The sequence below is a fragment of the Dunckerocampus dactyliophorus genome, chromosome 5, assembly GCF_027744805.1.
Source record: "Dunckerocampus dactyliophorus isolate RoL2022-P2 chromosome 5, RoL_Ddac_1.1, whole genome shotgun sequence".
Lineage (NCBI taxonomy): Eukaryota > Metazoa > Chordata > Actinopteri > Syngnathiformes > Syngnathidae > Dunckerocampus > Dunckerocampus dactyliophorus.
In genome coordinates this window covers 7,146,106-7,162,598 of record NC_072823.1, presented here as the reverse complement: position 1 = coordinate 7,162,598, position 16,493 = coordinate 7,146,106, and the positions used below count along the sequence as shown (strand labels likewise).

At 40.3% G+C, this 16,493-nt stretch overlaps 1 protein-coding gene across 3 annotated transcripts in view; it reads left to right on the top strand.

The window, feature by feature from the left end:
• The first annotated feature begins 4,032 nt into the window (after positions 1 to 4,032).
• Positions 4,033 to 16,493, top strand: part of dusp8a (dual specificity phosphatase 8a) — a 60,652-nt gene continuing 48,191 nt past the window's right edge. Inside the window, exons 1-2 of one of the 3 annotated variants that reach the window (XM_054775671.1) lie at positions 4,033 to 4,350; positions 14,358 to 14,736. In XM_054775671.1, coding sequence (XP_054631646.1) covers positions 14,500 to 14,736 — 237 coding nt within the window. In that variant the 5' untranslated portion in view covers positions 4,033 to 4,350; positions 14,358 to 14,499. Of the gene's footprint in view, positions 4,351 to 4,399; positions 4,571 to 8,454; positions 8,865 to 14,357; positions 14,737 to 16,493 lie in introns of those variants that run through there. The other 2 variants (XM_054775670.1, XM_054775672.1) reach the window with 2 other exon arrangements.

The window sequence follows — 16,493 nt, the reverse complement described above, 5'->3', positions numbered from 1 at the left end:
TTCTGCAAAGATGAGTGGGCCAAAATTCCTTCACAGTGCTGTAAGAGACTCACTGCAACTTATCACAAAGTCTTTGTTGCAGTTGTTGCTGCTAAGGGTGGCCCAACCAGTTATTAGGTGTACATTAAGAAGTTATTAGGTGTACATTAAGAAGTTATTAGGTATACAATAAAGTGAAATAGGCTGTCTATAATGTTTCCAGTCCCGAACAGGAGGCGCTGAAGGACTATCTCACCGCGCCGTTAGCTGCAGGCCTCATCCGCCCTTCCTCGTCCCCCCCTTGGGGCGGGTTTTTTCTTTGTAGCTAGGAAGGACGGGTCGCTCCGTCCCTGCATAGAATATTGGGCTCTTAATGAAATCACATTTAAGAACAAGTATCCGCTGCCGCTGATGGAATTGGCGTTTTCATCCCTGCATGCCGCTACCTTTTTCACTAAGCTTGATTTACGTAACGCGTACCACCTGGTTCGCATCAAGGAGGGGGATGAGTGGAAAACGGCATTCGACACTCTGTTAGGCCACTATGAATATCTAGTGATGCCCTTTGGTCTTACAAACGCCCCAGCTGTGTTTCGGCGTCTGCTGAATGATGTGCTCAGGGACATGCTCGGCCTATTTAGCTTTGTCTACCTGGATGATATTTTAATATTCTCTCGCTCTCTCCAGGAACACGTATGCCACGTCCGCCTGGTCCTCCAATGACTACTTGAGAATCGGTTATTCATCAAAGCTGAAAAATGCGAGTTCCACTTCGCCTCCGTCACATTTTTGGGGTTTATTGTGGAGAAGGACAAGCTACGAGCTGATCCCGCCAAAGTGCAGAGGGTGGTCGATTGGCCTTCTCCTACAACAAGACAGCACTTGCAGAGGTTCCTAGGGTTTGCTAATTTTTACCGTAGGTTCATCCGCGACTTCAGTATCAAGGCGGAACCTCAGACGAGGCTGACATCAGTGAAAGTGCTATTCGTATGGACCCCGGAGGCGGAGAGGGCCTTTGCTAAATTAAAGTCGTTATTCACATCCGCGCCCGTTCTAACTCACCCTGATCCTTCTTTGCAGTTCATAGTCGAGGTGGAAGCATCGGATACAGGAGTGGGCGCCGTCCTCTCCCAGAGGTCCCCGGTCGACCAAAGGCTGCACCCGTGCGCATTCTTCTCGCGCCACCTCACACCAGCCCAACGCAACTACGACGTGGGGAATCGAGAGCTGCTGGCCATCGTGCTGGCACTGCGGGAATGGAGGCATTGGCTGGATGGCGCGGTCCAGCCATTCGTGGTCTACACCGACCACAAGAACTTGTCATACATACGCTCAGCTCAGAGGCTAAATCCCCGCCAAGCACGCTGGTCACTATTCCTCACTCAATTCACGCGGACTACCAAGCCGGACGCTCTATCAAAGATCTTCTCCCCTACAGAGGCCGACAAGCAGCCGGAGCCCATCGTACCTGTGGCCAGGGTGTTGGGGGCGGCCCAGTGGGAGGTTGAGAGATGAGTGACTAGAGCCACAGCCGGCGTCGAGGCACCGAGGGGGTGTCCTCAAGGTAGACTCTTTGTTCCTCCTAACCTACGTTCTGAGGTGTTACAGTGGGCCCACGGGGCGAAGATCACCCGCCACCCAGGGGCTCGACGTACGCAATTCCTGGTGGCTCAGAGGTTTTGGTGGCCAGCGATGTCCGCGAATATCAAGTATGTGGCAGCCTGCTCTGTCTGCGCCAGGAACAAGTCATCCCACCAACCACCAGCATGTCTCCTCCAGCCACTCCCAGTAACGTCACGACCCTGGTCCCACATCTCCCTGGACTTCGTTATGGGGTTACCCCCCTCCTCTGGTAACTCCGTCATCTTAAACATCGTCGACCGTTTTTATAAAATGATTCACCTTGCCGCCCTACCCAAGCTACCTTCCTCACTAGAGACTGCTCACCTCCTGGTAAAGCCTGTTTTCCGCCTCCACGGAATCCCGGTGGACGTGGTTTCTGACAGAGGACCCCAGTTTTCCTCACGAGTTTGGAGCTTCTGCAAGGCCCTGGGGGCCAGGGTCAGCCTCACATCCGGTTATCATCTGCAGTCCAATGGCCAGACAGAACGGGCTAACCAAGACCTAGAGGCAACGTGCGTGCCACCGCCATCCCTCCTCCTGGTCGGCACACCTCCCCTGGGTCGAATACACCCACAACTCCCTTGTCAGCTCGGCCACAGGTATGTCTCCTTTCAAAGTGGCTTTCGGTTACCAGCTCCCGCTTTTCCCCTCCCAAGAGGCCAAGGTCGCCATACCCGCCGTTCACCTGCACCTCTGGCGGGCTCGCCACATCTGGAGGGAAACCCGCGCCGCCTTGTCCCGCACAACTGAGCGCAACAAGGAAATGGCCGACCGGCATCGCTTCCCTGCACCCACCTACCACCCGGGCCAGGAGGTCTGGCTTTCATCTCGGAACCTACCCCTGTCGGGGACATCCAGGAAGATGGCGCCGAGATTCATGGGGCCCTACGTAGTAGACTCCATCGTCAACCAGTCCTCCGTCCGTCAACCAGTCAATGAGATCCTCTGGCACAGGACCGGTGACATTTTTTTCAGTCTTCAACTTGACTTTTTTGTTCTATAACCCTCAGGATCTTTGAAGAAGTTTCAAATGACTGTCATACTGCATCATGGAACGGTGGCCTAGCGGTTAGCATGTTGGCCACACAGTCAAGAGACCTGAAAGATCTGGTGTATTTCGCATCTCCCTCTGGGCATCTCTGTATAGACTTTGCATGATCTCCCCGTGCGTGGGTTTTCCCCGGGTAAACCACCCTGCACCCCTGCTGAGGCTGAGGAGTGCGATTCACCTGTTGGAACACACCCTCCGGTCACTCTCCTTGAAAAGGGGGACCACCACCCTGCTCTGCCAATCCAGAGGTACTGTTCCCGATTTATATATTGAAAAGAAGTGTCATCCAAGACAGTCACACAACATCCAGAACCTTGAGAAATTCAGGGTGAAACTCATCCACCTCTGGAGCTTTATTACTGACCTCAGCCACAGTGATGGATATGTATGGGTTCCTACATTTATTTCTGTTTATTTATTTATTTAGTATTTTATTTTTAAGGCTGTTTTATTTTATTATGTTTTTTCCAGTTCGTTTTGTTTTCTTCTTTTTTTTGCCCGTTTTCTTGCGTTGTTGAATAAGCGACTATTATTACGCATTCTTGATTCTTTTCTTTTCCTTAAAAATGGTAATGCGGTCTTCCCTCGCCACATCGCGGTTCGAATTCCGCAGCTTCACTCCATCACTGTTTTTCTATGCTTTAACTTTGACAATATCCCTGTAGCGACAGTTACGTCTCGTCCTTGTTGCTTCTGGGTGCGGGGAATTCAGGTAATAACGCGCTCCAATAATGCAATGTCCAGACTTTATAAATAAGGAATCTTTGAAAGAATTCATGTATCACTATCAGGTCTAGAACCAATTAACTGCAATAAACGAGGGACGACAGCATGTCAACATTTTAAACACAGTAATTGTTGAGAAATGGAGAAGGGGTAGGATTAAATAAGATCTGCCTCTTCCTCCACCTTTTTGGATATGTTGAATTATTGTTATTATTAATGATTATTATTAAGTGTAAAAATTGGATGTTTTTAAATCTAATTTTGTTAAGCATCTTTAAAACAAATAAATCTTTATATCAGCAGTAAAAGTTACGCATTAAGTTGATGCATCATTTATTAAAAGATAATACATCAGAAATTATAAGGTTTTATAAGGTGACTCGTCACGTGTAAAAGTAAAATAGAACACTGATATGCAATGTCATTTTATGAGCATTGTCTTTTATCTGGCTTTGATCCTTTATCATTATATGACATGACAGTCGTCACACTTGAGCGTGTCTCCTTTAAAAAAAAAAGAAGTCGGGCAGGCCCTTTAATCCGGCTACCACATCCTGACGTCATTCAACCCCCGAGCGGCGAGCGCTGATTGGCTGGAGGTGACGTAAACCTCATATTTTCCTATTTTTTTCTTCTTTCTCTCCGGCTCCTAAACCATGACCTCATCGCGTTAGTGGATGAAAGTGCTAAAGTGTACCTTTTGTTACCACCCCCACCCCCTTTACCAACGCACACACACCTCTTGGCGACATAGCTAGTACGACACTCACTAACTGAACTAGTCGTTTCTTTTTCATTTTGCTTCATGCGTTTAGCCGCTTGCTCCTGGCGCTGTCAGCCCGTGTCAGCTGTGCTGTACCCTGCGACACAGCCAGCCCCGGCGGCGGCCGTACTCATGAGAACACCGCCGGTGTCCGCCATGACAGGGAGGCCACTTAAATGACTGCAAAAAAAGCAGACAGGAGCTCAAGGTAGGTCAGCGTGCGCGTGTGTCGCTCCCCGCGACGCTAGCAGCAGTTAGCCGTGGAAGCTAGCTGCTCTTATCCTATTCTAACCCCTCTCCCCGCCCCCCTCCCACCTCGCCTGGAAGTGCGCGCGCGCGTCTCCTTCGGTGGGAATTAAACACGCTTAAGTTATCGCCTCGTCTATTTGTGGAAAGAATTGTTCCCATTAATACTGGACAATTTGAAGGTAAGGTTCTATGTTTTGCTATTTGATATCTCGCTAATGATTTGCAACAGACGGTGCTGTCGGGGCAATGGAGTGTGTTTTGCATGTGGACAGATCCACGCGTCACAATACACTGCAGGTTCACACTCTTATCAAACAAAGCCTTTTGTAGATGGACAATAAGAAGAATTATAAACAGGCAGTCAGTGATTATTTGTTTAATTCATATATACAGAAAATGCCGATTGCATTCGTTCAATGTTGACAATTCCATTTATTTCTGTGTGTGTCGAAATGCTGCATATTCTGAAAGGGGATTGCTGTATAGTATGTCCAAAGGTGTACGATAGATACATTGTAAATCAATATCCATATCCAATATGAGCCTGATGATTGCTGTAGAATAATACACACATGTACAGTACATCCATTCCCTAAGTATCACCTGGGTCAGCCTGAAATACTGTATATGTAAATGTTTTTTTGTATTTTCAGCTTTTCATTTAGTAGTTGCACAGGTACATGTTTCTTTGTGGCAGCGATTGTATTGCTTTGTGGTGACTCTTGCAGAAGGAACAAGAATAAACATACAGTAAGAGGCTGGTGTCATTCAAATTGGGATCATAGTTCAGCTATGTGGCTGAGGAATCCAAACATTCAAGTACTTTACCGTGCATCTGCAGTTTTCAAGCTGCCGCTTCTGAATTGTCAATGTATTAATTTCAGGTGCATCATTTCACAAACTCTTGTCTTACACATCTTTATCCTTTTCTTTTATTGTTAAAGAAAATGGTAAACTGGTACATACTGAACACAGGAAGGTAACAAATTATTAGTAATTGGCGTGACATGTAGACTGGGTAGGATTCCTTCCTTGTATGCATGTTAAAAAATTAACTAAACCGTTACCATTTTTGGCTTTCGGCTGGCCTTTTTGCAGGTTATGCTACGACGGAGCAAAACGAGAAAGGCCACTTAAATGTCTTGAGGATGAGGGAAGATAATAATTGGTTGAAGAAACATTGACTCATAAGCACAATGCACAAGAGATCCAATACAACTGCTTTGTATACTGTGTGTGTATCTATAGAGAGAAATCTCTATCTATCGAGGAAAAGTTGTAATTTTACGAGAAATACGTTGTAAAATTTTTGAGGGAAAAAAAATGCCATTTTAGTAGCATAAAGATGAAATAATAACAACAAAACAAAAAAAATATGTTGGGAGGAAAAAAATATATATTATCAGAATAAGGTCAAAATATTATGGATATAAAGTCATAATTACAAGAAGAAAGTTAAAATTGTTTAAAAATGTAAAAAAAAACAAAAACCCAGCAGAAATGAAAAATATTTTTTTTTATGAGTATTAGGTGAAAATATCACAAGAAAAAAATAGTATTCTAATGAGGCAAAAAAGGCGCAATTTTCTGAGAATCACCTCGTAACGTTATGAGGAAATATATCATTTGGGTAGCGTAGAGTTGAAATATTAAAGAAAACATAGGAAAGAAACAAAATGGCGAAGAAAGGGTTTTTTGGGAGATCAGGTTTGGGGAACAAGTTATATTATGGGAATAAAGTCATAATATTTTGTGAGGTAAATGCACCGAGATTATTAATAAGAAATCTGAAATATTTTGAAAATTTCAAAAAGGGAAAAAAGAGCAAAGAGCGAAGTTAAAACTAATAATGGGCTTTTTCACCCATATGACAAAGCTGAGATTTCTTCAAATATTAGAATTTCTTAGCATATCTTTACAAAATATCAAAGTGGCCCTTGCGTCCTTTTATTTTTCACAATGTACAGTAGCCCTCGCTGGAAAAACATATGGACACCGCTGCAATTAAGTATGATGCAGTACAGTTAAGCCACAGCCACAATAATAAGCATATTGTTCAATTAATACAGCTTAATGGTGTCTGCAAATGCCCACATATTAGACGGGGCAAGTGTCCGACGAGTATAAAGGTTTTGCAGAAAGAAAAAAAACATACTACTGCAAACATGACTGTGTTCAGAGCGCATGCACGCATGCAGCACTTTGTTTCAGAGTAAAAGACCAAGTGGACGCAACTCCCACGTCTCATATTGTGAAACAAAGAGCCTGCTAACGTCATCCAACAGACTGGCTGCAGGAGATGTTCTGCATGAGTTAATGAATGACCGGGATGGTATTACATCAGCGTTGGCTGCCCTCTAGTTGTTTTCTTTGCATTGGCCTTCGTTTTGTGACAATTTTCCATGTTTTCTTAGGTCGGAAGTATTAGGACAATGACAGTGTTATCAATTTAGGAATTGAAACATCCATTTTATGCAAAATACCAACTGTCCCCAGGTGCTAAAGCGCTTGGATGCTTTTGATGAAGAAGCTCAGTCGGGCAGTTTTGTAGGGAAGTTTAGGTATTCCCTAACAAGGAAATATATATGTAAATAAAACTAAAAAAAAACAGCAAAAACGGAAATATCTGCAGCAATTTTATTTAATAAAGTCAAAATAAAAACAGAAAACATTTGGAAAAAGTAATTTTACGAGAATAACGTCCTAATATTTTGACGAAAATAACGTCATTTTAGTAGCATAAAGTTGAATATTAAAGAAAAAGTATGTTGTTTTTTTAAAGTCCCAGTATTATTAGAAACACACAAAACAACAAATAAAGCTGTAATTTTTGGAAAATTAGGTTGCGGCCAAAGTTTAAAATATTATTGGAATAAAGTAAAACTATTATGGCAGTAAAATCAGAATTACGAGAAGAAAATTTACAAGAAAATAGTTGGAACATTTTAAAAATAACAACAGCAGAAATGGAACAAAACCGCTGTAATTTTACAAGAATAAAGTCAAAATATCAAGAGGGGAAAAAAACAAGCCGCAATTTCTACTTGAATAAACTTGTAATATTATGAGAAAAAAAAATATTTTAGTAGCTTAAAGTTGAAATATTTAAGACGATTTTTTGGGAGGGAAATAATTTTCTCTGCCGCTTATCCTAATTAGGGTCGCGGGGGGTATGCTGGAGCCTATTCCAGCTGACTTAGGGCAAGAAGCGGGGTACACCCTGGACTGGTCGCCAGTCAATGGCAGGGCACATATAGACAAACAACCATTCACACTCACATTCATACTTATGGACTATTTAGTCGCCAATTAACCTAACATGCATGTTTTTGGAATGTGGGAGGAAACTGGAGTACCCGGGGAAAACCCACGCACACACGGGGAGAACATGCAAACTCCACACAGAGATGCCAACGGAGATTAGAACCCAGGTTTTCCCGATCCCCTGACTGTGTGGCCAACATGCTAACCACTCGGCCACCGTGCGGCCGAAAAGTCGTAATATTACACAAAACAAACAAAACAAAGTAATTTGTTTTGGGATTAAAGTGAAAATATTAAGAAAAGAAAATGATGTGTGAAGAAAGTTGAAATATTTGAAAAAAAAAAAACCAACAGTAAAAATGGGGAAAGAAAAGATCGAAGTTGAAGCTTTTTTTTTTTTTTTTTTTACCTGTATCACAAAGCTGAGATGCAGTATTTTTCTGAAATATATATATATATATATATATATATATATAACTTCATTACAAAATATCAAAGTGGCAAAGTTGTAGCCTTTCATTTTTCACTTTGTTGCCCTCAGTGGAAAAAGTTTGGACACCCCTGAGTTAAAGAGAGGATGTAGCAGTGTCAGTTTGAGACTGCCTCTCCTCTTGATCCTCATCTTGCGTCAGTGCGAGTACAATCCCATCACATCACCACCTTCCCTGTGCCCTTTCATCACCCCAGCTGGACTGTCGCTATGGCAACAGCGGAATCTGCTCATGGCCTGCAAACTCCCATCCTGCTCCATCTTGCCTCAGCGGGTTTTCTTCCACTCAGTCGAGCTCCTTGCTCGCGTTTGTTTTCATTTGATCTTTTTCTCCCTCAAGGATTCAAGATGGAGGACGAAAGATGTGTTGCAGTTGCCATGCTGAGTAAGCAGGCTGACTTTGGGCTCATCCATCATTACTCCCTCCCACATCTTTCCCGGGGCTCCTCCAAACAGACATCATAGCGCCATATTAGCAATGTTATGAGATGAGTCTCCCTCGCTCCCGTAAAGCTCCACACTCCTCCCATCCCTGTTTTCTGTACAAACGCGAAGAAGAGAGTGATGGAGGGAGGCGGCAGAGTCTCCAGGAGGGAACTTGGAAATAGGGAGGGTGCGCAGCAGTCGCCATTAGGCTGACGCAGCATCAGACGTTGTGCTTGGCAGTAGGGAAACCGGAAAATCAACAAGCTGCTTGGCTCAGCCCTGCGTCATTTCAGGTATGCTATGACAGGTGATGGTCAGGTCGTAATGTGGCAGGAGCTGTTTAGGGTGTGTGTAATGGCTCTTCAGTAAGACATACAAAAAGCTATGCATTCAGCCATGCTTGTTGCATCAGTCAGTTTGCTGAAAAAGACATTGTATCGGTGGATTGTATTTGCAAGGGGATTGGAATTGCAATGCACAGCATTTGCTGCGGCATAGATCGCTATAACATATGTGCATTGGCAGTATCCATGTCGTTTCTGTGCTGTCCGTCCGTGCTGTAGTTCACTTCTCGCCGCCTTATTTGATGCTTGCATCGCCTCATCCTGGCAGGCTGCCACTCATCAGAAGACATTTTTTGCATGTTTCTGTGAGCGCTGAAGTAGAACATAATCCAAGGGTGTCCAAACGTTTTCCATTGTTTGTAAATTTTCTTCTCATAATATTTTGGCTTTATTACAATTTTTTTCCCCAACCTAATTTTCCAAAAAAACAAACATTATTTTGTTTTGTTCCCGCATAATATAAAAAAATATTGTTAAAAAATTTTTTTTTTTCTTTAATATTTCAGATGAGTTTATTCTCATAAAATTGTGACTTTTTTCGCATTAGAATACGACTTTTTAAATTGTAATTGTCAAATTACAACTATTTTTTTTCTTCATTTCTGCTGTTTTTTTATTTTTATTTTTTTACATTTTCCTTTGTTTTTGTAAATTTTGTTTTTGTAATATTATGACTTTATTCCCATAATTCTTGTAAAATAAGTTTTTCTGCATCTAATTCTCCAAAATTGACAATTTTGTGTCTTTCTTGTTATATTACGACTCGAAGAATCTTTTTTTTTTTTTCAATATTTTAACTTTGTGCTACTAAAATGTTATTTTTTCTCATAGCATTGTTATCTTAATAAAATGAATATTTTTTTGTTAGATTACAGCTTTTTTGTCTTACTATTTTGACTTTAGTCTTGTAACTATTATAACTATTGTAACTATTTTCAAATGCGTGGAGGACCACAAATGGCCCCTGGGCAGCACTTTGGACACCCCTGCTCTAAGCAAACTTGTTTACTGTGAAAGGGTGGACAAGGTATTTTTTTCTTAATATTTCAACTGTAAGCTACTAAAATGACATTATTTTTTGTCATAATATTACGTGTTTATTCTTGAAAAATTGTGACTTTTTTCTGGTCAAAATGCAACTTTTTTCTCTTAATATTTTGGCTTTATTCTCGTAAAATGACAGCTGTTTTTTCTTAATTTCTGCTGTTTTTTTTTTTTTAATTTTCCAACTATTTCAACTTTCTTCTAGTAAATTTTCTTCCCATAATTATGACTTTATTCCCATAATATTTTGACTTTATTCTCGTAAGATTATAACTTTTTTCCAAATTTTCCAAAAATAAAATTTTTTTTTGTTTTTCATATTATTAAAAAAATTTTTAATTTATACTACTAAAATGTTGTTTTTCTTCATAAAATTACGTTGTTTTTTTTAAAAATGAAAATTACATTTTCTTTTTTTATTTTAATACTTTGACATTTTTTTTTTTTTTGCTGATTATTCTATTTTTGGTGATGTTGTGGGTTTTTATTTTTTTAATTTCCTTAAATTACATTTTTAGAATGTGCCACTGGCCGCAAATGGACCCCGGGCTGTTCTTTGGACACCACTGGCTTAAGCTTTGTGCGATTTTTCCAGAGAGGCATTTGAATTTTGAGGTTTCTTTCTGAGTATTTTATGTATACATCGTAACGCGATGACAGTGCATTTGTTACTCACTCCCTGACCTTTTTACATGAGCTTTTTATATGAAGTGTCATGCAGTTTGCTAAATTGCCCTGACAGTATATAAGAAATGTTCCCCTTCTCTTCCTGTTTGCACTCCTCTTCCTCACATTACTCTCCCTTTTCACCTGAGGTTTAAACTTCCATTTAGGCTTCAGGGTAAATGAGAGGAGGCCCATCCATTTTTCATGACCCGATGTGCCTGTGAATGAATAAAACAACAATGCATTCACACTGACCTTCTCGCTTGTCGCCTGGCACATGGTAATCAAGGGAGCGCCCGTTAACCTGTACTGATATTTTTTGTCAAGCAAATAGTACACCAAATCTTGATGGGCCCGTGCAGCCTAGCGTACCCTCGCATTCCCCCGACACCAGTGGTGTCCAATGTGCGGTCCTGGGCCATTTGCCGCCCCTGGCTGTTTTTTATCATTGGCCAGCAGCACATTCTAAAACTGTCATTTAACAAGAAACCGAAAAATAATAAAAAAAAACAACAGCAGTAAAAATGGAAAAATCAGCAGTCATTTTACAAGAATAAAGTCAAAATGTGAAGAGAAAAATGTTGTAATCTAATGAGAAAATGTCATCATTTTAGGAGAACGTCATAATATTATGAGGAAAAATGATCATTTTAGTAGCATAAAGTTGAAGTATTAAATAATTTTTTTTTAAGTTGTAATTTGAGTTGAGTTGAGTTGTAATTTTTTTTAAAGTTGAAATCGGAGGCCATTTGCAGCCTGCAGCACATGGTAAAAATATAATTTAAGTAAAAAAAATACAACAGCAAAAATGGACTAATCAGCAATAAAGTCAAAATACAAAAAAAAAATAACTATGTTTTTATGAGAATAAAGTTGTAATATAGGAAAAATAACATTTTGGTAGCATAACGGTAAAATATTAAAGAAACAATGTGTTTTTTAAGTCGTAATATTAGACAAAACAAAAGAAAATCAAGTTGGAGTATTTTGAATTAGGTTGGGGAAAAGTTATAATATTATGGGGATAAAGCCAAAATATTATGGGAATAAAGTCATAATTGTTTGAAGAAAATTTACAAGGAGAAAATTAAAATAGTTGACAAATGAAATAACAGCAGAAAGGACAAAAACAACTGGAATTTTACGAGAATACTGTCAAAATATTCAGAGAAAAAAGTCGTATTCTAACGAGTAAAAAAGGTGCAGTTTTACAAGAATACACTCATAATAATATGAGGAAAAATGTTATTTTTTAAAAGTCGTAGTATTCTGAGGAACAAAAAAACAAATACAGCTGTCATTTATGGAAAATTAGGTCAGGGAAAGTTAGAATATTGTGGGAATAAACTCATAATATTTTGACAAGTATATTTCCAAGAATTATTTAAGAAGAAATTTGAAATATTCGAAACATTTTAAAATAAAAAACAACAGCAAAAATGGGGAAGTTGATGTTAATAATAGGCTTTTTCACCTATATCACAAAGATGAGATGCAGTTTTTTCTTGAAAATATATCTAACTTCTTAGCACATTACCAAAACCAAAGTGGCAAAGTTGCAGCCTTTCATTTCTGACTTTGTGGCCCTCAGGAGAAAAAGTTTGGACACCCCTACCCTACATACATCGCCACAATCTTTACGCCACAATTGCTGTGGTGAACGTGAGCAGGGAGAAGCGATTTGTCTGACAGACTGAAAGAGGCAGTCCATCAAGTTTATGTACAGTTGAACATCCACACACACACACACACACACACACACACCACACACCACACTGGCTATTCCTTCATGTCCAGACCTGCTCTCCGAATTCCCCCAGCTTAATTTATCTCACTCTCTCCGTTTCCTGTTTCATGATCTGCCGTAGAGTCGATCAACAACAAACACACACACACACGCACACCCTTTTTTTTTTTATTTGTGCACTTGTGTTTATCATGATTTTTTTTGAGCTCCCAAGATAACTGATAGTATTGTAAATTGTGCTGTAAATTGTGCTTTACAATGTGCAAGTACACGGTCATGTCCAAACTTTTTACAGCCAGGGCCACATAGTTAAAGATGAAAAGGTGCAACTTTGCCACTTTGATATTTTGTAAAGCAACACATGTAGATATGCTAAGAAGTTATACGGGGTGGGCCAATAAAATGTTACCACTTTTTAATCATACACAAGTTTTTGAAATGAGAACTTATTAAAAAATTGTATTTACAGATTTGCAACAGAAACATCAAATTAACATTCATTACCAAAGGTTTCCCACTTTGTCTCTTGTTTTCGACACAGTTCAGTAATTGATGACATGTTCAATCTACGCTCCTCGTCTGTGGATTACAGCTCCAACACGCACATTGACATTTGTGATGACATTGCAAGACATCTCAAGAGGGATTCTTTAAATTTCCTAATGGATGTTGGTCTTCAGGGCTGCACGGTGGTCACTAGGTTAGCATGTTGGCCACACAGTCACAGTCAGGACATTGGGAAGACCTGGGTTTGAATCAAAATTGTCCATCGGTATGAATGTGAGTGTGAATGGTTGTTTGTCTATCTGTGCCTTGCGATTGGCTGTGACCAGTCCAGGATGTATCCTGCCTGTCGCCCGAAATCAGCTGTGATAGGCTCCAGCATACCCCCCCCTAATGAGGAGAAGCGGCATAGAAAATGGATGGATGGATGTTGGTCTTCAGGGTCTCAATGGTCTGTGGGTTGTTGCAGTACACACTCTCCTTCAGGTATCCCCACAGAATGTGTGTCAATGTCATCACAAACTTCAATGTGCGTGTTGCAGATGTAATCCACAGAAGAGGAGCATGGATTGAACATGTAGAAAACGAGACAAAGTGGGAAACCTTTAGTATCAAATGTTAATTTGATGTTTCTGTTACAAATCTGTAAATAACATTTTTGAATAAGTTCTCATTTCAAAAACTTTTATTGGCCCACCCTGTATATATTTCAAGAAAAAACTGCATTTCAGCTTTGTAATATCGGTGAAAAAGCCTATTCTTAGTATCAGCTTTGCTTCTTTTCCCTATTTTTGCTGTTGTTTTTTAAATTTTCTGAATATTGAAACTTTCTTCTTAAATAATGTTTGTAAATTTTCTTCTTCTTTATTCCCATAATTCTCTTTTCCCCAACCTCATTTTTAATAAATGTGAACTTTAGTTTTAGTTTATTTACTAAAAATTGCCTTTTTTTCTCTTAATATTTTGACTTTATTCCCCTAAAATTACAGCTGTTTCTTTTTCTTTTTTTCCCAACTACTTTACCTTTCCTTGTAATTATGACTTTATTCCCACAATATTTTGACCTTATTACCATAATATTATAAATACGTTTTTCTTAACCCAATTTTCCAAAAATTACAACTTTATTTTGTTGTGTTTCTCATAATATTAGAACTTTATGGTTCTAAAATGATGTATTTTTCTTCATAATATTACAATGTTATGACTTTCTCATTGGATTACAAGTTTTTTTCTCTTAATATTTTGATTATTGGAAAATTACTGCTGATTGTTCCATTTTTGCTGTTTTTTTTTTCTTTAAGTTTTCTTGTTAAATTATATTTTTAGAATTTGTCTCTGGCCAATAAAAAAACAGCCGTACTCCGCCAGTGGCCCCGGGCCGCACTTTGGACATCTGTGAATGATGCCATTTAAATAAAATGTATTTTTTTCCATTTTCAGTGTCCGTTTATAAATGTTCTTTTTTTCTACTTCCTCAGGCGCCATGAATCTATCAACACCTGCCCCCGTGGAACCCCTCACGCTCTGAGCTGGCCACCTCTTCCCCATCTCTTCCTCCTCCCGTGCCTCTCCTCATCTCCACTCTTCTATCTTTGACCCAGAGACTAAGACTCCGACATTATGGCAGGGGAGAAAGGGCCAACTAAGCGAAGCGCCATGGACATCAAGCGCCTGGCAAGCCTCATCCAGAGAGGAACAGGCCGCCTGCTGGTGATTGACAGCAGGACGTTTTCTGAGTACAATGCATCCCACGTGCAGGGCGCAGTCAATGTTTGCTGCTCCAAGCTCGTCAAGAGGCGACTGCAGCAGGACAAGGTGTCTGTCACAGAGCTGCTGCAGCCCAATGGCAAAATAAAGGTGAGTACCTACTAGCTTAGCACGGCCAACGAAGATGGCAGATTCCTACATAATGCAGTGTTCTTTCACACAGAGCTGCATGTCTTGAGGTTTGTTTTTTTTTAAGAGTATTGATATTTAGAATGTATTGAATACAGATGATTCATGCGGTATGGCAACATATGCAACACATCAGTGTCGTTCGACCTAAACCCAAACTAAACCAAAGATCCTCCTGTCTGCAAATATTTACCCTGCTTAAGTACCCCGAGGGAAGTCAGAGACGTGATGACACCTCCACAGCATGATGATCCCAGCACCTCAGGAGCATCAGTTGTAGCCCACATCAATAGGTGCTATATTTGGTGGACAGGCGCGCGAGTACTGTAGGTTTGTTGCTTTTCAGTGGCCTTGAAATTGGATCCTCCCGTTTTCCATGGCTTCTCTTCTGAATATGACAGCCTTTTTTTCCATGTCCTGTCCGACCGTGGCACGATGACTCCTGTATTTTTAGTCGCTGTGTGAAACTCAAGAAAGTCTGCGAGGGGAAACCTAAGCAGGGAGGGGGTTGGTGTTGGTGCTGCTTGTGTTTGGGATGGTTTTGTGCCCTCATGTACATCACCCTACAATATTACATGACAGGATGACAACAAAGCTGGGGTTATGGCATGAAATTCTTCCTGCTTGGTTGTGCTCTTTCTCCAAAAGCTATTTTTAGCGCATTCTTCAACCAGTAACACAGTTAACGTCATGCAGCCACACACTGACGCACACAGCATAATGGCAGTGGAATGACACTTTCCTCAGGGTTCATCTGTACAGGTGCATCTCAAATTAGAATACAGTCGTCTCTCGCAATATCGCGGTTCAATTATCGCTCCCTCGCTATTTCACATTTTTTCAGAAATTTATGACTTAATGAATGATTGCTGTTTTGTGGTAGACTATGGTCTATTACTGGTCAAAACATATTGAAGTACAAGTGATATGTAGTATTCTGGTCACCAGACGGCAGTAATGACACAAAACACTTCCAGTACTTTAAAGGAAAACTTCACTTTTTTGGAATTATGCCCAACATCCACAATCCTTATATGAGACATGATCATATATGTCTCTCTCTTTTCTGTGCATTCTAAAGAAAGAAAAACAGATAAAAAGAGACAGCTCATTACTACACCTAATGGGACACGCCTATGCTGCCTACAAAGACCACTATTAAAACACCTCCCACAAGGTTTCATGGTTTTATATACGTGCCGTGACCATGTAGTAATGGGTACATTCATGACAATACAAGTACCAGTACAACTTTAAAATGGGAAAAAAAACTACTATTGTAACATTTTCCCATAATACATTTTGTCTTAGCAAAGCATTTCATTGGAGGAGAAGTACAGTAGCATACAAAATGGATGGATGGTGCTGCGATGCTGCCTCTGTCCACATTTCAAGCTCAATTCACTCAACACAAGCCCTGCAATGCTTATATACAGTATCTTATATGGAGACTCACTACCATACACACACGAAACACTCACCAAATATCTGGAAATTTATTTTATTTATTTTAGGATGAGTTATCACATGTCTGTGGTCTACAAATTTAGAAAGGTTGGTGGGGAAGTGGGAGTTCTAGAGCGTCTATCTCTATGCGGGGCAAACCCTTAGAGCAGGTGTGTTCAAATGTTTTCCAGCAGGGCCAAATACTGTACAGTATAACGAAAGGCTGCAAGGGTCACTTTGATATTTTGTAAAGCATGGATGGATGGATGGAT